Source organism: Leptonotus elevatus, chromosome 17 (genome assembly GCF_054856555.1).
Source record: "Leptonotus elevatus isolate MCC_2025b chromosome 17, RoL_Lele_1.0, whole genome shotgun sequence".
In the NCBI taxonomy this organism is placed as follows: Eukaryota; Metazoa; Chordata; class Actinopteri; order Syngnathiformes; family Syngnathidae; genus Leptonotus; species Leptonotus elevatus.
In genome coordinates, this window is record NC_141255.1 from 15,102,052 (window position 1) to 15,129,632 (window position 27,581).

At 40.9% G+C, this 27,581-nt stretch overlaps 1 protein-coding gene across 2 annotated transcripts; it reads right to left on the minus strand.

Annotated features, from left to right (window-relative positions):
* Window positions 1-140: 140 nt before the first annotated feature.
* mdfic (MyoD family inhibitor domain containing) lies at window positions 141-25,324 on the minus strand. Of its 2 annotated transcripts, XM_086060391.1 has the most exons (5): window positions 25,116-25,324; window positions 24,816-24,979; window positions 21,851-21,925; window positions 7,433-7,750; window positions 141-2,683 (listed from the first exon to the last, which is right to left on the minus strand). In XM_086060391.1, exons 2-5 carry the CDS (start codon window positions 24,901-24,903, stop codon window positions 2,433-2,435), a joined length of 732 nt encoding a protein of 243 aa, XP_085916517.1. In that variant the 5' UTR covers window positions 24,904-24,979; window positions 25,116-25,324; the 3' UTR covers window positions 141-2,432. The 2 variants fall into 2 exon arrangements, with proteins under 2 accessions (XP_085916517.1, XP_085916518.1); XM_086060392.1 differs by lacking the exon at window positions 21,851-21,925.
* Window positions 25,325-27,581: the final 2,257 nt, after the last annotated feature.

The window sequence follows — 27,581 nt, forward strand, 5'->3', positions numbered from 1 at the left end:
AACATACAAACCAACAATTAAAAACTTTGCACATTGTGGATACAAGATCAGAGAGCAGGGTTCTTTTTGTTTTTATCAAAACAAAAATATTGAACATTGCAAGTAAGCAAAAACATTTAAACAAAGATTGCAAGGAACACTGTTGTTTCACTCTGGTATTTATTTTAAAGTTGACATTTTGAAATTATGTACAACAGCAATAAAATGTAAAGTATTGCATTAACAACATTGCAAAGCTTGAGAATTGTAATAATAAAATATCAAAGGACTTGTGGAGCAACGGGTTATTTTCTCCTTCTTCTTAAAAAAAAAAAAACGATCTTCACATTGTGCTTTCTCAATGCTACAAGTTGGCCAAAAGGAACCGGACGACTGAACTGGAGTAAACAATGAATTTAGTAGAAAAGACACAAAATACATTTCTATATTTGCTCATGCACCTCTTCTACCTTATCTTTACCACAATATCTTTGTTGACATCAGCAAGTGACAATTTCAGTTATCAAGTGGTGCTAATGATGACCAGTAATGAGAGAAACACCACTGTAAGAGCATGAAAACAAGCGGTCGAGTGGAGATGTGCAGCTTTACGGACCTCTACAAAAGTGACTCTATCCTCATTAGTTCACAAAAGCAACGTGGCAGTTAGCGAGCGCCTTGTTTTGAGTCAGTGGGTTTGATTACGCCAAAACTTCTTACATGGCAACTAGGGTTGCTGATTTTTTAATTCCTGATTAGCCCCTTCATGAAATTCCTGTGCAGCACGACAGTAGATATGGATACATAAAACTGAGATGTCACATTTTACAGTGTTGTAGAACTTAGCAATGGCAATATAGTAAACATGACAGGCCAAAGGTTCTCAAACATTTTGGGTGCAGGCATACATTTTTATAAAGAACGTACTCACGAGTACATTCGAACATACTCGCACGTTTGAACGTACTTGTAGGCTAATTACTACAAACAAAATATATAAATATGCTACGTTTGTAGTCTTTAGCCTACGTTAGAACAAGGGTTGAGTGTGTTCACTTTCTACAAACGCTTTTAGGGGTGTCAGGCCCAATTTTTGATCATAATTAATCGCATAATTAATCACGATTAATCGCAATTTTTTTATCTGTTCTAAACAAAAATCCATACTCTTGTTAACATACAAGTGGAAAAAAATGTTAAACTAAGAGAAATATCATGGCTACATCTTTTAGTCATTGATATAGTAATTTCATAATTCCTCAAATTGAGTTAAAATTAAAAAGATGTACTCTACTGTAAAAAAAAACCCGAGAGAGATATTGATTTGTGTTTAGGTAATTTTTCTGCCACTAGATGGCATTTGTAAGACGGTGACAGCTCTGTGCATTTTTTTATATTAAAAGCTATCAAATATTTAACACGAAGTAACTTTTTCTGCACATTTTTAAAAAATTTAATTTTCTGCAAAAAAAATTATCCACAAATATATGCATTACTATTAGAGCTAAAATAAAAAATAATTAATCAGATTAATCACATCGTAGAATTTTGATTAATCACGATTAATCGCTTAATTAAAAAGGCATTTTTTGCAAATTTGAACAGCATTTGTTATGTTAATTCTTTTGACATTTAATGTAATGACATCTTCAACATTTTTTTATCCACAGCACACGCTCATACCCCTTTTTTTTCTAATGAGTCAATTACTTGCATAATTTAAAATGGGAAAAAAATGACCCCAATATTTTGACATGAACAAATATTCTGAATGTCATAAGCAAACATTTATTAAATGCTTTAGTTTAATGCATGTAGTCAAGTTTATTGCTCAAACACAACCTGTGCTACCTTTAACGTAACCATCCGCTGCCAAGCTAAAGGATCATCTGTGGTCAAAATTTATAGTCTTATTAATTTGCTTTAATACATGGATAATGCGATATTATTTTTTTTAAAGTTATCCCTTTAACTTTGAATGCACTAATTATTGTTAAATATATTACTACAAAATTTTGACATGGACGTGTCTGCTGCGTTGTGACCGGAATTTCCAAGTAAGGTGCGGCCAATTATCGCGCATTTAAAAAAAGTGTGGCGTTAAAGGAACTTTAAATTAACGCACTCATTTTGACACCCCTAATTTCACATACATTCAAGCGTATTCGTAAATACGTTCAAACGTTCTCGCCAGTCAAAAATGTTTACTCCACATTGGCAGTTCCACGCTCCCGTGGGAAAGGACAGACTATAAAATACATCAAGTGAATACAGTCATTGATACAAGTTTACCGGGCATTATTTAGACTGTTGTTTCAGAAGCCCAGTGTCAGTATGCATCTTAAAAATTACACTCAGGAGGTATCGCACATTTCTAAAATTAACAGTTTTTTTTACCCATTGTTGAACCAGTCCTCCAACCTGACTCCAGTTATCCAAAGGCACGCGAATCCCTACGAGGGGAAGCAGATGCCGCAGCACTCCATGCAGATTTCCAAGCAGTCCGACGACTCGCAGCAGGCGTCCATGATGCCGCAGTCCATGTCGCAGGGGCAGTTGCAGTCGTCGCCCATGTCTTCGGCGCAGCAGCAGCAGCAGCACGACTCGGAGGCGCACGGGCCGCACGACGCCGGCGCCACCACCAGGTTGCAAAGCGTCAGGAACTCGCAGAAGAGGCACGCCAGGATGCAGTGGACGCAGCAGTCTTTGTGATATGAAATCCACGTTTTTGGAGAAATCAGATTCAGGAGTGGAAGCGGTTTAATTTGCAAATTAGTACGCGAGTGAGTTTTTGCATGCGTGGCCAGAGAGAAGCGAGGAAATGTGAGAAATTTGCAGCAACGAATTCTTTACCATCCGCTTTGATTAACAGACAGTTAAATAATTGCAGCATTATCATGCACAATGCTGGCTTGATCACTCAGACGATTGTCAATGACGTCTCGGAGTCGCTCGTTCCCTGGCAAACACGCCGATTAGCGTTAGCCATGCCATACACCTCTGATTAACATTTAACCTCTCCAGACCCTTTTGATGAGGTCACCTGCAAATTTGACTGAATTTACCACTACAAATTACAAATGTGCTCATTAGCTACCACAAAGGTGTTTATAGATGAGGTCAAATTAGTCACGCTTTGTCAAAATGACATGCAGGACTTGATTAATGACAAAAATGTGATTTGAGCGACTTTTTAAAGCAGAGGGTGGTGCATAGGCGCTTTTAAAATGTGGTTGTAGACAACAATAAAGGTTAGTAGATGCCCTTTTGTTAACAATGCCATTCACCATTCATCAAAAATAGAGTGACCAGATTTTCAAAATTAAAACATCAGGACACTGCAAGTTTGCTGAGAATCATGAATACAATAAATTCACCATGAACTATTTATAACAAGTTGAATCACTTGCCAATGGTGAACGGGGGTTGTTACTACTTTAGCTAATGCTAAACGTAATCTTGGTTGACAATTCAACAGCACTAAACAAGTCAATGCACTTACCAATGAAAACTAACGAAAAAACTAAAACTAAAATTGAAAAAACTATTTTGTAAATGAAATAAAATAAAAACGAAAATGCTTTTTAAAAAACGAAAACTAACTGAAACAACATTTTATGTTTACAAAACAAACTAAAACTAACTATCATTATAGCCAAAATGTCAGTTTTAGTCTTTGGTAATTAATTTAATGCATGAGCCTTTGGGGATGATTTTAAATGTGATTTTAAGTAGATTTATTTCAATATTAACTGGAATAAGGACGTTTGAAAGTGTGTCGCACAGAAGTGACATCATCAAGCAGCAGCCAATAGAAAATAACCTTCAGATGACGTCGCTCCTTGATGACAATTTTGCGTGCGTGTTGGCTCGGCTCGCCTGATTTTTCATTTAACTCAGCCGAAATGCAACGCTAGGTAAGGAATGAGGTTTTAGTTAGTCTTTTTACCATGGTGTTCATTAAATATTGCACACAAGTAATACACTTTTTTTTTTAAACAAAAACTAATACTGAAACTAACTAAAACTAAACATTTTTTAAATAACTAAAACTAATGAAAAAACTGAACTGCCATGAAAATTCATTAAAACTAACTAAATTTCAACATGACAATTCCAAAACTATAATAACCCTGACATTCACCAAAAATTTAACTAGCAATGTTAAATAAAAATCCCCAAATCCATTTGCTTTCACATTGTGACATCCATTATACACTTACTTTACTTCAAGTAGGCAACTACACAAATTAAGTCGTTTTCATTCAAATGTTATCATTATCAATGATCAAATAAACGTGCTAATTCCAAGCCAGTAACAAACACAAATTTTCCTGTCCTCTGCGCAGGTGTCGAAACTATACTTTTGAAGCAAAATCCAGCGCGGCACAATTGCTTTGGAGTGCTAAAAAGTCATGCTGATGGATGTATGACCAAAAAAGTGAAAAAAATAAAATACTATTACAAACAGGCCACATTTGCATAACTTTCATCAGCCCATCTCGAGCTGTCGGAGAGGGCTGTTGCTGATTGGGTTAGAGGCGAAGGAGAAAGCAGGGGAGTATGGAGGACGGCATGGGAAGGCAAGCAGAGGACTGCTGGATGCTCATGTTAGATTAATCAAAGTCAATTTTTTTTTTTTATGCTTAGAGGGGGTGCAGAGCTGACCAGGAGCACAGGCTTGCTGTGATATAAGCAAGATGCGTGAAGTGTGTACTGAACTTTTAATGCATCTTATTATGCTGATCTGAAGACATAAGACTTGCAGGGATGGAGCTCCTTTAGTTTTAAACATATGGCCGTACCCTAAGGTGCCAAGGAGAGTGCTAAACTCCTGGCTGGGCCGCAACTACTTTGTAGAAAAAAAAATAGAGAAAAAAAAAGAGAGAAAGAAAACCTCAAAGCTCAGCCTAACAAACTTTGAAGGACCCAGAGGGCAGAGCCACGAGCCACGCAAGTGTTGAGAATCTAAAGAGCCAACTGTAAAAAGGATAAATAAAAAACACAGTACACAATCATTAAGCAGTGGCCGGCCCGCTCAGCTATTCACTTGGATGTATAATTGAAGAGCAGCGATTAGTGTAGATCCAGTGAGGAGGAGTAGAAGGCGGTCATACACCGCACACAACACAACTGGACACTGACAGCCGACGCATTAAAACAAACTTTCAGACGGGCTGTGCACAATTTGCTAAAGAACTTGAAAGGAATGAAATTGAAGACACCTGAAAATGATGACGCCTCAAGAGTAAAAAACGGCAGAAAAAAAAATCTATTAGTTGAGCCCAGAGTTCAAAGCAAACATGGTGAAGCGGCATTTCACCGTTATGCTGCACACAAATGGAAGTTGCCTTTGGCAGTGATGTCATCCCAAGTGTAAATGTCTTTAAATCCAGATGTCATCCAATTTCACTCTGCAGTCTTTTAGTAATTTCTGAACGCTACTTTGTATTACTTTCCTTTGCTTTTAAATGTCTTTGAACCTTTTGTTCTTAAATATTGTCAATATAAATTAATTATTTTAAGAAGTATCTTTTAGATGTTGTGTGAAGCACATTGAGTTGCCCTGTGTTTGAAACGTGCCATGTAAATAATAAAGTTGCTTTACCTTGCCTAAAGGGTTCACGAATAAGAGTGAATGGCGGGGATTTACAAAGAGGAAAGTCACTCAATCCTGAGCTTTTAAAACCAAATTACACATTATAGACAAAGTAAGCACCCGTCATGCTAAAGCATCTTGAGGAGCGTAGCTTATTACACACAATTAAGCAAAACGGCAGCTGGATGGCAAGAGTCGACCCGGCAACACTGAACAAAAGAGGAAGAACTCCTTGGAACCCCAACGGGTTCTGGCAGATTGGTACCGGTGCCAAAGAACACAGGGAATCCCTGGAACGAGCTCCTCCAAACTCACGCTTTTGATTTCTTGTGTTCAGGGGCCTGTTTAGGAGGCTAATTTCACAGGCAAACAGATTATGCTAATCCATGTAAACACTCAAACACAACAGCTTGGCTTTTCTTTTCTTTTTTCCGCAGGGAAATAAACACTCGAGAGCTTGCGAATTGACGCCGAGAGCTTGCGTCTGCGAAACAGTCAACAAAAAAGCCGTAATGAGACCGACTTGTTGAGCTGCTGTTTTTTATTTTATTTCATTTTCACCCTTGTCACCCTCTCTTGTGCACTCTATACCAATTAAGACACGTGCAACATCTCTGCAGGATGCTTTACTGTACATGTGCCTCTCCATGCTCACCCGCTACTCCACCTGATGCATAATTCAAGTGCGGCAAATCATCAAATAAAGCTCGCAACGCCTACTTTTCTCCTTCATGTAAACACGCATCTCAATCTGACTGTTATAAATCAATGTCCTTAGGATGGATGCGCGCGCTAATGCTTCGTAAAAGCTTGCGAGCAGCGTGGGACGCCGATGACGGCAGCGACGTCCGTCCCCTTAATGAGGACGCTGCAAGGCGGGCAACGAGAGAAGGCCCAGAAAGGTGCAAGAGGCCTGGCAAAGGCTGGTCATGACTTTTAATGGGCACCCCGCGCTCTCAGCCCTTGTTAGGCGGTCACACCTAGTCTGTATCTATGCCGATAGTCATTAGTGAACCCACCTCGGCCCCACACCTGACAAAGTGACGGCCTCGCCGAGAGGCGTATGATGCTGGCGTGTCGAAATTAAAAACACATGTCTGATACCAGTGATAAACAGGAGCGGCAATGCACGCCACCATTACAAGGTGAGTGATGGTACAAATGCACTGCCATTCTTATGTGTGTTTCCAAGACCCTTATTGCATACGCCTGTCTGAGAAGTACGAGTATGATACCAGATATGGGTAATGGATCGATATTGGCCTTCTTTCAATGTATTTGGTCTTCCTGAAGGCTGCTAAAACCAGCCACTGATAATTTAGGCAAAAACAAACAAACATACAAAAAAAAATCCAACATTGTGGAAGTCCTCCTCACTAGTAGGTGGCGCTACAATGCTAGTTCGATCCATCCGAGAAAGAAAGAAAGAAAGAAGAAAGAAAAAAAGAAAAACAAAAAAGAAACAAACAAACAAACAAACAAAGAAACAAACAAAGAAAGAAACATGGTCTTACTAGTATTACATCTGTTTTGAAAATATTCTACAAAAATCAGTAAATTCATAAGAATATTTTAAAATATTTCCCTTTTTGGAAAAACTGTAAATATCTAGTTTAACATTTATTGCGCGTGTATGACATGATAAATTCATTTAAATTGTCATATTTGGTATGCATATATTTTATAAATATATCTACTTGCCAGTTAACTCAAAACAATTAATGAAGAAATTAATTGGCATGATTTCTGATAAGTAAAAAGCAGGTTGCGATAATTTTTAAAAGTTTAGCTGTTAGTGGTTAGTAGGTTTTAGTCCTGAATTAGTTTCTAGCAAGTGGACGACAAACGGCTCACCTTCGGGTAAAGACGGTTTTGGCGACCCGGTGGAGCTTCCTTTGCTGCGCCGGCTGCCGTCGCTGTTGACCGACAAGCTGGACTTCAACTTCCGCTGCATTCTCTGCGAAACCGGCGTGGACGGCTGTCTGCCGATCGGCGGCACCGCTCTCGTACCGGTCGGCCCTCCTGTGGCGAATGAGCTGGTGCCGTTGCCGCATGAACATTTGCACGTTGTCCTCGCACCAGTAGCACTAGGGTGGATGGCATCGAGGTTGGCGGGTGCGCCGGGGCTGGTGAGGCCAACGCCATTTTTTCCTTTTTCAATAAGGGGTTGAGCTGAAAACAAAGGCATTCATCAGTCATTCTCATATTTGTCATACAATCATTAAAAACAGGTACATTATTTTTAGGGGGCTGGCGCGGATGAATAACATATCACTTTGTTTAAAATTTTGTCATACAGGTAACACATGACCCAGTTTTTACACAAACCAATCTAATCGAATGTGTTACTTTTCTCGGTGAAGCAATCTGACTACAGTCACTATCCAAAGTGACAATTAGTTACTGCATATAGATTATCAAAGTAGATCACAGGAATCTCACTGACACGTACCATTCGCTGCAAAGTGGCTGTGCCATTAACTGCCTCTTGAGTGCAGCTGAGAGTAACATTTGAGAAAACTTTCAATGCAATGACATTTTTAGTGTGTGTGTTTGTGTGGCGGGGTGTCTTGTTTTTGTCATTAGGACGGGAAAACTTTATTGTTCAAATGACAAACTTTCAGTAAAACATTCTAATGACAAACCCATTTCGCCCCACCACCACCAACAATGTCATCAAGGGCACCGTGGGCAGGGATGGGAAGTAACAAAGTATAAATAGTTTGTTACTGTACTCGAGTAGTTTTTCGTAGTACTTGGTACTTTCCGGAGTATTTATTTTTTAGACTACTTTTAACCGTTACATTTTACCATTAGTATCTGTACTTTTTACTCAAAACTTTTTTTGGGCTCTACATCGCTATCACATGACGTGCAATTGGCTAGATTAGAACAACCCAAAAATATGAACGCAATGCCCAATGCCATTACAGAGGATCATTTTAACATACTAAAATCTGCAGACTGCCAGTTAACAATAGGAAAGAAGGTCCAATCATGTCAGTGAGGAGTGGACTGAGGAACCAGAAACATGAGCAAGTGATACTCAGCACTGTGGACTCAACACTGGACAAGTCACAGAGTCATCTGGCCGATGTCTACTCATGCTAAAAAAATGGCAAGTCTTGCTCCCTTAGCTAATATACTTCAAATTATGTATGACGTAGAAGAACACATCTGGTAAGAATACTTTTTACTTTTACTCATTAAGTATATTTCAGAGCCTGTACTTTTAACTTTTACTTAAAAAAAAATGTTTAAGTAATTGTACTTTTACTCAAGTAGAGAATGTCTGTACTTTTCCCATCTCTGACTGTGGGCATCCATTGACTAACTAATAAAGTAATTTATCATCTAACTTAGTTACTTTTAAAATCAAATAATCAGGAAAGTAACTAAGTTACTTTTAAAGTCAAGTAATCAGTAGAGCAACTCAGACTTTTTCAAATTAACTATGAAATTAACCGTGTAAGCCAAGGTACCATTGTAACTGCATTTGATTATAGCAATACCATTTCTGTCAAAATAACTTTCCTTTGTAAATGCTTGACAACGGCACAACTTTATTTAAACGAGAGCGAGGACTTTGTCAGCACTCTGCCGTCAGGCTTGGTGAAAAACTTTATTCGCCCCGTTGGTTCTTAGCAAATCTTCAGAGTACGCCGCAGCGCGATATTGATCAGATGGCAAACATTTCTGCGCCCGGATGACAGGAAAAGGCGGAAAGATGTAGGGACCTCACATGTGACAGGATCACAAAAGCCGCCGCAGTTGGCGGATAGGAGCAGTACCCAGGTGAGTTGTGCGAGGGAACGTGAGATTAATATGAGGGGAAATAAAAGAGCTTGTGATAGTGTGCTTATACAAAATAGCTGCTGTCTGCAACAGTAATGATCTCCTTTTACTTGAACGCTCAGGTGGCCTCAGCAAGTCTTCCAGTCAGAAGACGCCGACCTGTCTGATAAGAAAGGCGGCGAAGGATGAGTGAGCGAAGGATATGGCATCTCGTCGAGAGGAGTACCTGCACATTCAGCTCTACTGGGAGTTCCCCTTTCGTTACCACCCCTCAGTACACATCAGAGCCCGCCAGTGCAATGCTCACTTCGGATTTGGTGAATTATTCACCGCCGTTTCGTTCGCCATTCGACACTTTCTTTACCTCCAGTCTTTCTCAACCATCCTAATTGAGCTGCTTTATAGAGCATCCCTCAAGTGTGTTGCCGTTTTAAAAAAGAAAAAATGTAGCGCTTAATGTAATTCCGAGCCTTTATTTCCATCGCTATCAGCTCACAACAATTACAGTTGAACAGGAGTGAGTGTGGGAATTGGTCCTTGGCGCTTTTTCACTGCACATCACCCAGGGAGAGGCCGGATGTGACCGTAGACGTAAAACAAAGCAATTAAACGCACTCCTCGAGCTGCTTCAATAAACAAATAAGGACTTCAGGGAAGGGGATTCCTTGAGGTCGGAATTAGACAACTGGCAAGCAGGCGGCAGAGTTTTGTATGCAGTGATTTAAAACCCACTTGATGGATTTCTCTCCGTCTGGTTTTGCGCAAGACAAAAAGGCCGTCCGTGACAATGTGGCTGCTGTGTGAAGTTTATCAACGAGACGAAAGGATGGTGAAGAGGCAACAGCTGTTGTGGTTTCGCACTTTGGCGGAGCAGATGCAGCTCATCTTCGACGACGCGTTCTCTTCCCATTGCTCATACGCTCTGCAACATTTCCTCAAACGCACACGAACGCGTGGGTTTTTTTCTGGACCGACCGCAACAGCTTCACTAGATAGGAAGTAGTTAAACTCGACAGGGACGCATTCGGCGCACTGCAAGTTTTCTTCAGCGACTTCATTCAAACTTAAGTAAGACGTAATAGCATAGTCGCTTTTCCCATTGAGGTTGGCCACACGCACTCCCACGCACATAAACACGCTTATTTGCAGAAACGCCAAAGCAGACTGGCAGGTATAATTATCTCACAGCCGCGCAGAAAGCCAAACTTTCAATTTACCAAAGTAGAAATGGTTGTTAAAGTAGCCACCAATGTAAAAAAATAAATAAATAAAAAAAAAAAGAATGATCTTGCTGCTAACCGCAAAGCCATACAAATGACTTCAACTCATTGCGGCATGTTCTCTGAATTGTCCTGGCAACTTTTTGTTCTATTTTTATCGCAATGAAGATGAATGGACACGATGCATAATATAATATGCATAACCATTGATCACGCTAATGATGATACTGTCAGAGATGGCAATGACAGACGTGTACAGTTGCCACTCGACAAATGAAAATATAATGAGACAAAAAAATGGAAAAGTGTGGAAAGTTGTGTTGGAATTGTGCTGAGCTAAGTAAATCAGGGCAAAGTTCTTGTGTATATTTGGTAGGAACATAAGGGATCATCGTCAATGGATTTATCAGGTCGTTTTTAGCTGGCATATCGTGTGATCGCAAACCTTTGCGAAGGCTACAAAATTACACACAAGCACTTTGCCTTTGTACTTTATACTCTACATGCTAAATAAATTGTTTTGAGAAGTGCAAAGATTAATCGACAACTAAACAATTATCAAATTGAAAGACAATTATTTGATAATTGTGATTAATCCATTAGACCAGGGGTGGGCACACTCGGTCCTTGAGGGACTGAGTCCTGCAGGTTCTGGATGTTTCCCTTCAAACCTCCAAAACCTGTAGGACCCCAGCCCTCAAGGACAGAGTGTGCCCACCCCTGCGTTAGACCTTATGTGGTTTAAAACTGAACAAATCCTTGGAAATTCTCCAAATTTTTGAAAATTCAGCCTCCTGGCAGTAAATATCAGATTTCAGATGTCTGCATTACTCCATGAAATCGAACTGATTCTCTTTGTGCTGAATTAAAATGAAACATTTACAAAAATCTACTTTTACTTTGGAAAACAAATATTCATTTGTTTGTGCTTATTCTGCATTGTCAATTTGATGAATTTGGTCGGCCAATTTAATCGGCCGATATTAGCTGTCCTGGTGATTGACAAAACATTTTTTTTTCTCTTTTTACACACTGACACATTACAACATGAAACAAAGATAATGACAGTCAAACTGGCCCATCCTGCCCAAAAAATAAACTTGTTACAAAGTTAAACAAAAACTGAAGGTCAATCAACAGTCATTGTAATTGTAATTCATGTTTTTGTTGTTGTAAGCATTAGGAGACCAAAAAAACAAAACAAAGATATTTAATTCCGTGAGGGTAACTTCTTTCTTTTTTTATCATGTTCCTCAATCACCAAAATAATTGACAGATTAATCAGTTATTAAAATAATTTTTAATTACAGCCACATTTGTTTCCAAATTATAATTAAAAATGATTCCAAATGTGCAATTTGGATTCAATTTGGATTCAATTTGGATTCAATTTGGATTCAATTTGTTGTGATATTTGAGCCTTTGTTGTTGCATAGACAGTAAATTTCACATTTCTATGCTAAAGAAACAATGTATAGTTGACAGTCTGACGATAAGCGGCAAAAGAAAAAAAAATACAAAACAAAAAAACTCTTAAGACAAGATAGAGGCACTGGCCCAAAACAGCTTAAACTTAAATAAAAAATAAAAATTAAAAGCTGTCTTGTTGCTACACCATTGCAGAGATAAATGAATGTACCGATCCCGACAGGATGCATTAAAACCTCATGTATCGTGCACGCACACACACAAAAACACACATACACCGTGGACCAAATTGGACTTGTAACCGCCCTATTTCTAGCACATCAACAACTGTTGAGAGTGTACATCTGTAGTTGAATAAAACATGCTATTCCCCTGCACACGCTGTCACACACATCAGAGGGGAAACTGCGGGGTGAGTGCTTCTTGACTGTCTAAGCAGCATCCCAATTTGGTCACCGCTACCACTAGTTGACAGGCTGGGATATCTGGGGAGCATTTTTAAAAGGCCAGTGTTTGATGGATTCATGAAGAACACACAAATATAATTGCCATTTGTCACAGAGTACTTCAGCGGCGACGCCACACGGGGACCAAGCGCCGGAGAGCCTGGAGAGTGCCGGAGAAGTGGGGGGGAGAAGGGGGGTGTTGCTCGTGGATCACTCTGTATGTAAAAGCAACACCTTGTTTTTTTTGTCACAGAAAATAGGTCCTAGAGGAAAAGTTGAAAATTGCACCCGAAAGACAAAAGAGGAAGTGTATATATATAGTATACACACACACAGGCGAAAAATATACATGCACGCGGCCAGCTGTACAAACAGCAATTGTGAAAAAGGCAAGAACATGAAAGTCTAACAACGAGGCCAGTGTGAAGATTGCCAGGAGCCCAATAACAAGCATTTTGAATATGAACGCCCGGCAGGGAGTGACTGATGAAAAGTGTTTGCCCAGATGGATTAGAACGGCCATCATGGCGCTCACAGTCATTCAAACGTCACATCATGTCAAGCAAATAAACAAGCCAATCCGGAGCTCGTATTCATCCGCTAATTGCCATTATTGCACAATGCAAAGAATTTGGAGCCGAATGGAAACAGCGGTGTCATTCTGAGCCAAGTTCCGAAAGGAACAAACCGCAGGAAGCTCGGAAATGCTAATTCCCCACGCCGGTGTTTTGTTTATCTTTTGTGCGGCGGCATTAGGAAAGCGTGTATATTTTCCGCCCGGCTGCGCATGTACCTGCATGATTGAAATGCTAATTTGTCAAATGTGCAATGACCTAGCCAGAGTCCTCCCTACCACCATCACCGCCAAAACAGCCCCAGGTATCATCTCTCCTCCTAACAAATAGCAGTGTGTGGAACAGCCCCTGCCTTTCAATCCAAAGGGATATATTTTCTCATTAGAAATTATACATCTTCCCCAACCATATTTATAGACGCAAAACCAGGGGAATTATACGACAGAGAGCGAGGTGGGAAAGAGAGAGGAATATATAGTACAATGAATGTTATTACAAAAGGGCTCTGATTGAAATGTTCCTTGGGCGTATCAAAGCCATGTTTACCATTTGACCTTCCAAACTTGAAGACAAGGACTTTCTTTGAAATATGCAAAAGATGCGCTGGCTGGAAAACAAGTCACTCCAAAGTGCCTTCACAATAAATATGATTTAGCATGCCGGGATGTTGACATGATGCCAAAATGGAATCATGACTGTATGTTGACATTATCCTGTCAATGCTAATCCCTGAAAATGGCCGAATCTAGAATTCAGGGTTCTCAATGTTACCATTCAGCTATATTCAGTCAAAAAGTACCGTATTGACCGTACACATACGGTCAAGTCGGTAACCTGGCAATAGCCAGATTAATAATTATGATTCTCGGGAAAGGTTGGACATCCTGTACAATACTTCGAGCTGATTGGACGATGCGGCATCTTGTACATATTTGTTTTGATCAATCACGGCAAAGGATGAAAATGTCGTCTTCGATCTCGTCTTGGGAGGAAAGAAAAGCATGAACATCTTTACCAGATAAAAATGCACGAAGCGCCTCTCGCTGTTCAATATTCAAAAAGGAAACAGTAAATAATTCTGCAAGAACAGATTTAATTGTGGCGTCCATTCGTGTATGTTAGGTTTGTTTGTTTCCCCCGGCGTCGGCATTTCCTGGTTACAATAAAGCAATCAGCAACTCATGCTTGAACTGTTTGGGCTCTGGCACTCCGTTTTTTGGGGGCACTCAGAATAACTGAGCGATACATTTGAACAATGCTTAAAGTTTCCGAACGATCGGAGCAAAGCAATGCGCGCTCAGAGAATATTTACGAACACACCCACCGTGGAGTGGTGTACGGGCATCAGAATTCATTTCAGAACCTGAGGGAACCGGGATTTTTGGAGCATGTCCAAACACTAATTTTAATATATACAACTGATTATTCACACCTGATTATAAATCGGAGGAACGTCCAAATTATGAAAGAAGAAGTGTGATTTATAGTCCGAAAAATACAGTCGATTGATTTCCTTTTTAGATCATTATGTCAATTATTTTTAAGCCTGGACACAAATATAAAATCTACAAATGCTCTTGTCAGGAGTGCAAGGTGATGTGACACGTGCTAACAGAAATGTCACCAGTTCCACTGCATCTGAGGGGGTGGGGACATTACTGACACTTAACAAACACTGTTGGGAATTTGTCCCAGATGAAATAATGATGATAGTGGCGATGGAAGTGGCAAGATGATGATGAGGATAGCGGAATTACCTGCGTGGATACTCATCAATGACAGCGACACTCTGGTTATGTGTGGCTTCGATTAGCTGTCAAGACTCATCTCATTTAAACGTGGAAATGTTGCATTATTTTGCTGTTATTTTTTGTGTTCTATTCGCAACAAACAAAATGGAGTAGAATAAAATTGTTAAATCTCAAAGGCTGTAATTTTTGAAAGAATAAAAAAAAACTTAATTTCAGTCGGTCGAGGCATTTTATAAGTTCAGTGATTAAGTACAGTTCACATGTTTATATAGCTAGTCTATATAGCGCTTTTATCTACACCATGTGGTGCCCAAAGCGCCTCACATTTACCCATTCACACACACAACCCCCACACACACACACACACACACACACCCACCAATGGTCGGCTGCTGCCATGCAAGGCGCTGCCAGGTCCACTGGGAGCAAATCGTGGCTCAGTGTCTTGCTCAAGGACACTTCAACATGGTCACCAGGGGTGATGATCGAACCCACAACCTCACGGATGGGAGGCCACCTGACTCTACCACTGAGCCATGCCGACCCTAATAGTGAAAACCTTTAAAAGACTAAGTCAAAGTATTCATTAAGTTAACAACTAATTGAGATAGATAAACTGTCTTTCATATGAAATATTGCAAGACCAAAACATTTATGTATAATAAATCCAATATTATTTATTGTAATACCACTTTTTTTGCGTGTGTGTTAGTTAAAAAAAATACATGGGAGGAGGACCTTAAAAAATAATGGTATATTAAATTGCAATATCACAGGCTGGCCTCTATGCAGCATACAACGCTGCTTGTGTTGTTCCAACAGTAAAATGCCTGACTCGGATGTACGAAATCGAAACTCCCCTTCACGGGAATATTGTTGAGTAGATGCCATTCGCATTCAACGACGCCTTCCCCCTCCCACCACCCCATTTTTCAACAGTGTTATGTGGAATTTGGTAGTGTGCTAATTTAAGTGCTCATCCTGTAGCAGAAACACTTGTATTACTTCTCAAGTAGTTGCACAAGTTTGTGCCATTCTTTAATGACATTTCCTGTTTCTCGCAATTTGAAAAGAGTGCACTCAACGAATGCTCGATGGAAGCTCACATTGCAATAACGTCTCAAAACGACATGACTCAGAGGCCGCCTGTGGGAGCTGCCAGGCTCCTAAAAACAAACCCCACCCTCCTCCACCCCAAACAGGAGTGTGTGAGAGGAGGAGGAAAAGTTGCTGAGGGAGGGCGTCAGAGTTGAAGCCATGACTCAAATATTCCGCCGACTTCATTATCCCTGCGCCTTAACACAAGTTCCACAGGAAGTTCAAGCGTTTGCGCGGGAAAAGTGCACGGCGCACAACAGCATCTACAGTATGTGGCCCACTAACCGATTGAAGCTCCCTAAAAGGCCAAAGACATCTGAGGTGTGACTGTGGGTCACAGAGAGGATTGGCAGTCTATCAAAACAGCCCCACGCCGAGTTCCTTTATTTGCTCAGTAGCAATCTCAGCATTAACCCTCCACTAATGGGACAGCTGTGGGTCAGCGCCTCACATCTCAGGGATGCCAATCAAAACCCTAAGCTGAGAGAATCAGCCTTTGGGACGGAGGTGCTCGTCCGCTTCTGAGTGGCTTCTTAAACGCCGAGACGCACGTATCGATTTTAGCTCCCGCCTGAAAGGGAGAGAGTGGGGAGGGGGCAGGCTGGATGGCTTCAGCCTGAGACGGAGTCAGGACAGCAGCCATGCAACCATCCCCCTCCCGCCCCCAGTCTCTGGTCACCCTCTGCTGCTCAGCGGGGGCCTGACAGAATGACCTCACAGCGAAGCATTGAACCTACAAACACGAGGGGGCCAGGGAGCCGCAAGCTCAGGGGCTGGCGAGGGCAACAGCAGCACAGATCTCAATAATAGAAAAGGGTTTTAACCTTAATGTTGGAGCCAAAACCCTGTTAGAGGCCACGTAATCCCCCCTGTGCCGTTCGCATTTAAACTGGCTGAAGTACTTTTCCCCCCCCCTTTATCACCCCCTCCTTTCCCCTTTGGAAAAGATGTCGTCGTGTGTGGCGCACTTGGTAAACATACTGTAAAGCCTGCCATAAACAACTGAAGTAAATAACACACATTTTGTTTTAGTGCTTCACCTAAACTTGTCTACTTTTAATAGGAGCAATAAACAAAAAGTGCCTTGCTTGTGAGAGGAGACAAAAGCAGCCAGGCCTCACAAGTGACATTTAGATACTAAAGGTCATTTGGCGTTAAAACAGTGGGTCTTAACCTGGGTTCGATCGCAACCCAAGGGTTTGGTGAGTCAGTCTCAAGTGTCCGGCGGAAGTCAAGACACAAACCAAACTCAAATGATTTGGAATGATCCACCCCACTTGGCCATCATTGGCTGCAGGTGATCACACTACATCATTTGGTCTATCTGTGCTGCAAGGAATTTGATGCGCTCAATGTGGATGTTGTGATTTCTTTATTTTTGGAATCCCTTCATACTAACTATGGTGAGATAAAAAGAAAGTGGTTGGACGAATATGTGCAATATGAATCCACGTTTATAAAGAAATGTATTGTGTTAAATTCTGGGACCTCTACTGTTTTCATTGGGTTCCATCTCAAGAAAACAATGGTGGTTGTTTTAAAGTGCTTTATAAAAAATAAAGTGCAGTTGATTTGAGTGTCCTAACTGCCTGATTTGCAATGCCAAGTTGAGCAATTCGAGTCCAGCACAATTAGCAAATTATCGAGCAAAACTAAAGGAACACATCCTTACTGCTGCATTGAGATGGAAAACACAAAAACACGCTTGCTGAATTCAAGGTCAAAAGAGACAGATTTCCTGGAAAGGCTTCTCTCTCTGTTCATTTTGTTCACCAGTAAACCCTATAGCGATGTCGTGAATTTGAAAAATAATTATACATTTTATTTTTCAATAAATAAGGGTAAAATTAATGCGCATAGGAAACTAGTGGACTTCAGTTCCTCCAACAAGGTTAAGAACCACTGCGTTAAAATAACTTTACCTCTCTTGTACTGCAGCAATAATTAGACAACTCTTAAACCACAATCAAAATCCATATACTTTCTTGACAATCGGGGTATGCATAACTAATCATGTGGCTCGAGTATGTCGACTATTAAAGAAAAAAAACACTGAATACACTTGGGCACTTTCGGGTGAAATATGCTAATTAACGCACTTGAAATTTCCCATATGAAATCTATCTGCGGCAAGACAATGAGAAAATAATTATAACAGAGGTAGAATTACAATGGCCATTTTAATCAACCCCTGCGCTAGCATTTCACCCTATTTATACCATTTTGGATTCCGTGACCCACTGCTAAGTAATCACTTGAAAATAACGGCGGAGTTCATAATGGCTCTATACTTTAGAAACATTGTTTCTGCACAGAGAGGGCTCGGAGGACTACAAAGAAGATATGGATCTTGCATAACAACAATCACGCAGTTCATGTAGCTGAAAAGGAAAACTAACAGGAGGTTAAAAAGTCTTGAAGTACTTTGGCAACTTGGAGGCAGCTTGAGAATGTTGATTTACTTTCGCTTTGATTCAACTCCTTTTAGTAGTTTTGCATGTAAATCACAAATGGCAATCTTCCATTAGGAAATCTATTTCACGTCAGTTATTAGAGGTCACAAATTCACTTCCAAAGAGGTCAATTGAGCGCACAGGTAATAACCTTGAAGGTGTGCTGCTCAAGTCCAATCAGAGAGTCACACAAAAGGTGATCTTTCTTTAAAACAGAGTCGTGCTATTTGACGGGCCTTTCGCACGACAGATAAAAGCAGCAAGTAAGGTCATCTTTATCGGGCATTCAAAAGTATTTGACAATCCGGTGAATAATGGTGACGATTAAACCCCTCAAACCGGTTGCAATTTATTCAGGGGTGAAGCAAAGGGAGTCAGGGTCCTGTGTGCAAGAGATACGAGCTGCTGGAAAACCCAAAAGCGTCTCTGGGGACTGTCTGCCGACAACCCCAAACCCCTCCAGGATGGAGGAGCCACTGAGGAAGCCTTCCCCGGTGACAGCCTTGCTTCAGATTTTGTACTTTACTGTAGTGGAACAAATCTCGGGCGGTTGACAATCCCCGCGGTAGCTGCACTATAACCTTCCAACTGTCAGTTTTGGTAAAGCCTTTTAGAAATGATCAAAGCCAGCTATTTAATTTCAAACTAATTAACTGAAAGCCTGATCAGATATCCTTATCCTTTCACAAATAATTTGATAGTAATCAAAAATACTAAGAATGAATTCTGCTGTCTGACGGAATGTTAAGTTTGTGTTAAAACTGATTTAGACAATTGACATCATTGTTGTCTGAACATTTTGCACAGGAATTATTTTTGAATAACTGACACCTTTATTAGATTAAAAATCGATTACAATTGTAATCGTCCTAAATGACTGAAACAAAAAAAACAAAAAAAATCAAGATTTGATTTTTTGGCCATATCGCCCAGGGCTAGTCTGACCAAAAAAAAAAAATTGACAGACGAGTTTGAATTTCTGTGGTAGAGGCTAGAGTAAAAAAAGAAAAAGAAAAAAAAGAATCACTTTTGGCTTCACTGCCACCAGTCTTGTATCTATTATCATCAAAATCTACAAGCACCATGGGCGACACAAATACATGCTTCCCTCTCAGAAAAGCATGTTTATCTTCCTGTTGTAAAGCGAGCTCCCTTCAAACGCTAAAAAAAGGATATGTACTGTCAGTACAACAATATAGTTGACTTCCTCGTGTTGTGAGAATGTAGCGCCGACGTAGCATACATGAGCTTTAAATCACATGGCGAGTGAGAGCTCAGGGGCAGGATGCAGCCAAGCAGATGATCTCTTATTGATTTCCTGTTGCTGCAGCCGATGAGGGCTCTCAATTAACACGTGGAGCAAGGATCTGATAGGCCCCAGGTACAAAACAGGAAGACCTCAGACAACAATGAACTTTGGCTTTTCAAACTCGTATATAGTTTGAGATGTTGAGTCACACTTCTCTCTTACACACTCATCAGACTCATTGTTTGTGTGGGGGTGCGGCGAGATCAAATACGAGCGCAAAACTGTTGTCACATGGGCTTATTTCCCGATAAAAGAGAAACGCGCCTCCCTTTAGTAGAACAACACTCACACACCTGACAAGCTTAGAAGACCTCTTGACAGAAGAATTTTTTTCCCCCTCCTTTTTGCAACCAAATCGCTCCCTCGCCACTCTGGTAAACAAGCCCCTGGCAAACCATTAAACTTAATATCGAAAAAAGCAGACCTGGAAAAGTTAACAAGATCGAAACAAAAGAACTGTTGTGTCAAATTCAAACACAGTCCTTATTATAGCCCACGCACTGTCATGGAAGCAATCAGCTGCTATTAGCCTGACCCGACACATTTTTCCTTCTCCTTTGTAAACACGCACAGTCGGGAAAAAATGTCAGCAAAAATGACATTGACGCTCACTTGACGTGTCTTCAAGTTGGCAGGGTTCATTCGTACAAAGAACCCCAACGTAACACACCAATCAATCAAGATTTTACAGCCTCCCGTTGGAATGCTGACTAATAAACAAGTACTGAACTGCATCTAGGCAAGCACATTTTGCTAAATTGAAGCGCAAGTTGCCGGCCATGTTTGATGGTTTGTGGCGGCTGATCAATCGCAGATTGAATGGAATTCGAGACACTTGGCATATCGAAGTCCAACGTGGAGAAGTTGACAGCTCGTCTCGGAAGAATTGATTGCCTATAGAGATCCGGACGTGAAGCTAAAGTTAGCATCTGCTGATTCAACCAGCGTGTACAAAATGCCCGATCACGTCTTTTACCTTCATTTAATAACTAGACAATTGAGCTAAATATACACGACTAACTGATATGAAGTGATCTCTACACAAGCAATGAGGAGGATCTCAAATCCTTCGTCTTGTTGTTCACTCTTTTTATGGCTGCTGTGCTCCATTGGCTACACATTGGTTTCTCTATTGGTAGCCCGGAGAATGCTCGATCCTTTTTTTTTGCCTCTTCTTGTTGTGGAAGCTGGCGCGCAACAGTTGTCAATCATTGTTAAAGTGTGGCGTTTGCCGTTTACTCAAAGTGGCAGACGTCTTTTGTATGCTGCCAAAATGGCTCCGCTAACGCCCATTTTGGGACGCGTGACGTAAACGTCCAGATCTCTATTCGGCCAACTGATGCCCATCGAGAGCTCTAGTGACTGAACTGTTGTCCCCTTACAGGAGCACAGGATGGATTGTTGTTGTTTTTCTCCCCTTTCATTGTTTTTCTTTTCATCTGCGGAAAAAAAATGGCCGCTCTAAAATGCAACTCCCCTTCTGTAGCCTCCTGTTGGTCATGTGTCTGTTCCATTTTGTTGCACCCTGTGGTACAACGCAAATAAAGCTAATCTGATTCTGAAGATACCAACTACATCTGGCAGCAATGGTATTGCTGGTCTAAATGCCCAATTTCATTTTAGTGCTGATACAGCTGAATTAACGCCAAATGGAAGCAAAAAATAATAATCGCAATGCTGTCTTGACAATTGTTTGCTGTGGGCTACAAAAAAAATACTGTTGGTGAGATGCAATAAAGCCCTAGCAGGATTTCCCCCTGGATAGGAAGTAAAAGGACAATGGAAATGAGAGGCCAAGCTGTGGCGGAATGAGACGGCAAACATGTGGGCCACTGGCTTGCCAAAAAAGGGCCTCAAGGTGCCATCTTGCTATTATTGCAACTGGAAACACTGGAGCTTGTATTTCAGTTGGCGAGCAAACTCGAGGCCTTGTGCGCACGCACCGTCAAACTGTCAAAACATCCACTCTTGACATCTTTTTTTGTTGGTAGGTAAGAAGATATTACTCAACCAGCGGTCTGTGCCGTGTTGCCGACATGCAATACATTGTGGGTAAGAACACAGCACTGCAAATAAAGGAAGTGTTTGTGTTTCGCTTTCATATGGAAACCAAATGCTAAATATTGCGCCATTTTCATTTGTTTCCCACCAATTAAGTATTTCTCAACATGTCCCATTCCTGTTTGTTCAAACGTACTTCTTATTGGCTCGCAGTGGTCCTCCTTGGTCACGCGACTGGTGGATGGACCCGATGCTTCGGCGTCACGAGCATCTACGGTCAAAAACATTGAGTTAGCTAAGGAGAGAGAGAAAAAAAACAGTCTCTCACAACAAAAGACCAAAGACTCCAGATTGTGTTTGTCTCAGCTGTTATCCAAAACAGATGTAAACTTTTACAGCCAGGTCAGATGACACCGTATGACTGGCAATGGGATGAGCCAGAATGCCACAAAAAAAAAAACATTTGAAAAAAGATTCTTCTAACAAATGGTTGCACAACACAGTGTGGCTGTGGTGGTTCAGGTGAAAGCCTTTCCAGAGTTCTGGATCTCATTTTCAGTACTTGTGCTCCCGGCTGGGCTCTACCTGCCATGAAAGCAGCATTCATGCTAAAGTGGAAAAAAGTGCGTAAGCGTCAACAGCTTCACTCGTGCACTCCTTTGACTTCTCGTCTTGGGAGGAGGGGAGACGAAAACAATCCCTTTTATTGGTGTGGTTTGAGGGCAGTTTTCAGCCATGTTTGCCATTCTCGTTGGAATGATGCTCACAAGCGTGTTTGGCAAAGCTGGAGAGAGTGATATTCCGCTGATAGATTGAGGCGGGGTGGGGGACAGCAGTGCTGGATAGATGCGACGCAGTAGGGAGATGATGTATGGCAGTGACGTTAGCGTTAGCAGCGCTACCTCGTGATGCATCGCAGTATTTAGTGATCACGGTTAGAAACGAATTGGCCTACTCCCGCTACATCCCCGCTCCCCTGGGAGGGAAAATCCAGTCTTAAGCGCAGGCGCCTTTGAAGGGGCCGGCGAAAATCCATTCGCAATCCAGTAGCCTGACTGATTGCTTACTTTGTCCTACTTTGCTATTTTTTGACAGTGCTGTAATGATGCTTGGTATAAATAGGATGGTTAACGCTTCATTGCTTGTTTGAAGAAAAATGAAAAAAAGGAGGGTGTGGAGTGGGGCGGGTGGATTATTTTACATGTGATAATCTAACTAGAAAGTTAATTAAAAACTATAATTGGGATGTGGTTTTCTGTTTGTAGTCACCAGGGTGTTTCTGTGGACTTTACTAGGAAGGAAGACAAAAAAAAAAACATGGCCACGGCGCATCACTTAACAACACAAGACAAGGGAAAGCGCTTGCAGCTTGCATCATTCTGACGAGTTTTTACTGTTTTAGCTGCAAAAGAGCAACAAAAAACAGTGTTGATAAAAACTGAGCACTGTATTTGTGAAGGCCATACCGCTCAAATTGGAAGTCATTAGTTGCCACCTAATAACAAATCTGGGTTGTTTATTCCTGTATTGACACACTTCCTATTTACACAGCCAGGCCCAGTTTTCATGTATGACTCAGCATGATTTAGTAAAAGTGCCCGTGTCATGGAGGAGGAGTGTGCTGGCCAAAGAACTTCTCTTACTAGAAGTTAAAATGAACACAAAGGTGAAGGTTCTCAAAGAGTGTAGCCTTCAACTGTTTCCTGTCATACCAGACCGGACAGGCGACATGCATTCCTGATGAATGATGTCAATGTTACACTTCAGACGGTTTCAACGCAAGAGAACATGTTTGTCTATACATATTAGGACTTCAGTCATCACTCACCATGATTCATGCCGTCACAACAATAAACATATTATTCAATTATTACTTCAGTGAGTGTGAATCAAAAGGGGGCATTATTATTATTGTTGTCACAGGGCAAGCATCTTGGGACAGGGCTGCTCGAGCTAGATCAACTCCTAAATTCAACAAATTTTCATGTTTGTTGTTAGATATGACAAGAGATGGTACAAATAACTCGGGAAAAAATCTGCAATTTAAAAATTCAGCCGGAATCATAGCCATGTTAGTAAGGTTTGGAACAAACCAATCCGTTTGTAAATCTGTCAAGAATTCAGCACACACTTTACCACAGACAATGCACCAGAGCAGTCCCGTGTCCAAAGATGGCCGACCAGTGACCACGCTGCCGACTCCGCCTTGAGCCATCTAGCGTTCGAACTCTGCATTCGAGGATGGTCGGAAGTCGGACTATTCTGAGTTCAAACCAGGAAGTGTGTACCGGAACGCCCCCTTGAACACTAAGTCGGAAAATTCACCGACGGATTACAACGTGACGTCACTCTACAAAGGCAACCCCTTTGGAAAAACAGACCGTGAATGGTAAAACACAATTTACTTGAGTATAAAACTAGATAGCTTTCTTCATTCATAAAGATTCGACACAACTTCGCGTAACACAACGTACGTGACAGTACGCCTCTATCTCCCTGCATGAAATTATACGATGAACTACTGAACTGTATGAAAGGTTTAAAAAATACTTTAAAACAATTTATCACTATCCGCCATTGTGGTTGTTTACTTTCGCCTTGAATGCTTTCAGATCGGAACTGGGAAAAACCAAGTCAGATGAATCCGACTTCCAACTATCCTCAAATGCAGCATTATCTATTGGTATTGGGCCAATGCCTTACAATATGAATGAATGCCGTTTATTTTGCCACACACACAACACAAAAAAGAAAACACAAACATCCCTCTGAACAAATCAATCACCCGGAAAAGGCAGAAGCTTTTGATGTTTTTGTTTTTAGGGTGCGGGAGAAGATTTTATTGTTTCAAAACTATAGCGGTATCGGTGACTACTCAAGAGTTGAGTACTCGTACCGGTATCAGGTTGAAAAACAGTTATTTTAGATTTATAATAATTGTCATTATTTCAGTAAATTTACTATTTGTGAAATTATTTTTGGTAGTGTGTGACTTAAAAAAAAAATCTAAAATACACTACATAACATAGCATACAAATACTGCAGGTCCCCTCAGTTGGAAAGGCAACTTGATGGAATTCATTAGCAACATTAGAAGAAGAGAAATAGCAGAAATATACATCTTATGGAAAACTGCATTCATCGCCATAATTGCATCTTACCGTGAACGATGGGCAGCATAGGGGAGCACGTCTCCGGCTGGGGGCTCCTTTCTGGCCCATGCTGAGGATGGCCGCTCTCCGTGGACATGAAACCGTCAATCTCCAATGTTTCTATCCGCCGTGTAATTCTTCTTTTGCGGGGGGACAGAAGTCACCTCATTTGGCTTGGAGACACGAAGCAAGGCGGTTAGTTAGTTACCTGAGCTGCAGTAGTACTGAGAAAATGTCCCATTTCGCCTCTTTTTCTGACAAACTTGTTGAAAGTTGCCGGCAAACATTGTTTAGAAAGACGCCGCTTACCTTTCACAACATGTCACCTCCTTCGCTTCAAATCTGACGCACTCTCATCCTTCTTTTTACCCGATGCTGCACGGAGGCGAAAATAACGACGGCTAATAACCGTAAACTTTTCGAGACGAGTTGTGAGGCTGCAGTGTCCAAAAGTTTGACTTCGCGCAGATGTGTCTGACGTCCCAAACTTTCTGTGTGTGTGTGTTTTCTTGAGAGGAGAGCCGAGAACTTTTCATCATATCCGGATTCCTTCGGAGCTTCTTTCCTGCCTTGCCTCCTTGGAAGAAATCCCATTTCCTACATTTCTTTACAAACACCAATCACATAAGTACGTTAATTAATTAATTAAAGATTAAAAAGGGTCACACACAAAAAAACTAACGTTAAAAAAACAAAGCCAGTCATCAGGTAAGCTTTTCGTTCAAAAAAAAATAAAAAATAAAAATAAAAAAAATAATAAATAAAAAAAAATATATATATATATGTATGTATGTATGTATGTATATATATATATATATATATATATATATATATGTATATATATGTATATATATATATATATATATTTAAAAAAAAATAAAATAAAAAAAAAAAGAGCAATGATGATGACATTTCCGAATGAACAATACTGAGCTCTTAAGGAGAAAAAAAAAAAAAAAAAAAAAAAAGTAAGCTTTTCGTTCAATGTGTACAGTACTAAATACATTAAGCACAGATATACACAGACAATCACCATTGATTCATTTCTGTTGCGTTATACCTCGGGAGTGGGCGAGTCTTCTTGTTTACATGTTGTTTTCATTATTTTTTGGCCTATTTTACATTGTGTGCGAGTCCATGGTGGCATTTTATATACTGTATGTATACATAAATGTTTACAATAACAATACCATCACATGTTATAATAACACTACATTATGTTTGTTATTCTGCGTTTTTGGTATGAGAGATTTGTTTCTAAATAGAATATATTGTACATGTGTGAGGATAATTACTGAAAGCATGTGCATAGACTGAGAAGTTTTGTGGAAGAAAAAGTGTGACACTGATGGAGAATCCAGGTCTAGAAAGTAAAAACCCTGCCACACATTGGCTTTAGCCACAGGTGCTTCATCTCAACTGGCAGGTAAACAAGCTTGTCTCCACCTGTTGAGGAGATACACCAAACTGTTTCAGGGTTTTTAGTCTCTGGACCTAGATTCCCCAACTCTGGTTGGAACTACTTGGCACTTTTCTGCCACTACACTTACACCCCAAAAATGCATCTTGCCACAATTTACAAAACCACTCGGCTCGCAGCGTCTGAAAGCAATGAGACCAGCTTCATTTTTCACAATTTTGAAGCTTTATTTTACATACTGTACTTGGCTATTTTTTTTAAATAATTCAAATTTGTCAGTGTTGTTAACAACACTGTACTGTGTGGTGTATTAAATTTACAAGACCAATTTATTTTCACTTCCCAGGGGTGAGCAGAAGTGCACGTAAATGTGGTCGGCAGACTTTAAGGATGGGTGGCGTCAGAGCTGCAAGATGGAAGTATGTAAGGGAACATTGGCTCCCAGTAATATCGAAATGGCTACAGCGTAGTGCGCCATCCGTGAGAGGTCAACTTTAAAAGTTGGCCGAATCAATTTCAAACTTTCTCGGCAAACTGCAATCCAAACATCCAATATGAGCGCTTAATTCTGTCCAATTCATTTCCCGTATAATTCACTGGAAATAAATGTCCTCTGCGGAGTCAGTAGGGTATTGTTAGTGCAGTCAGTGTCTTGCTGATTGCCATCATAGCCATTGAACCCTACTGGTAACAGTGTAAGTGAGATTTAAGCCTTGGTAACATGAGAGTGTGGAGTTGATTGATGTGAAATATGCCCTCCCTCATTGACTGGCTGAACTCCATTTTCTGCTCCTAATGCAGAAATCACTCCAGGTCCCAGGCATAATGATTTACGATGAATCTGTGTCAATGTTGAACTCGGCAAACCCCACGTAATCCATCTTGCAGATGTACCTAGCAACCCCGCCCCGTCTTGCCCGCTCCCACGTAGCCGCCGTCCCTCGCCTCGGCCGCGGGAAGCCAAGGCACGGCGCGCTATCCCTCCGTTATAAAAGTGTTGAATCCATTACAGGGCTGATGTGTAATCACAGAGGACCCCCCTGTACCCCCTCAGACTGTAATTACCTGGATACAGATACTCCCTCGCTCCATTCCCTGGAGCTGCTCAAAGCCAAGAACTCAGTTAACCAGCATGCAGTGCTGCCATGCGGGTGGCCGTAGATTTGAGAGATGTGGCTTATAAGACAGAAATCATTGGAACAATTCAATTTAACTAATAGGATTTTGACCTTGCAGTGTGCAGTTCAACCTCCATTTTGAATAGACTCCCCGCACCGATATACTATGCATGACAACAGCGTGAAATCAACCCCACTTGTCTGTTTTTCGCCTCCCGTTCACAGTGACAGCGCTGT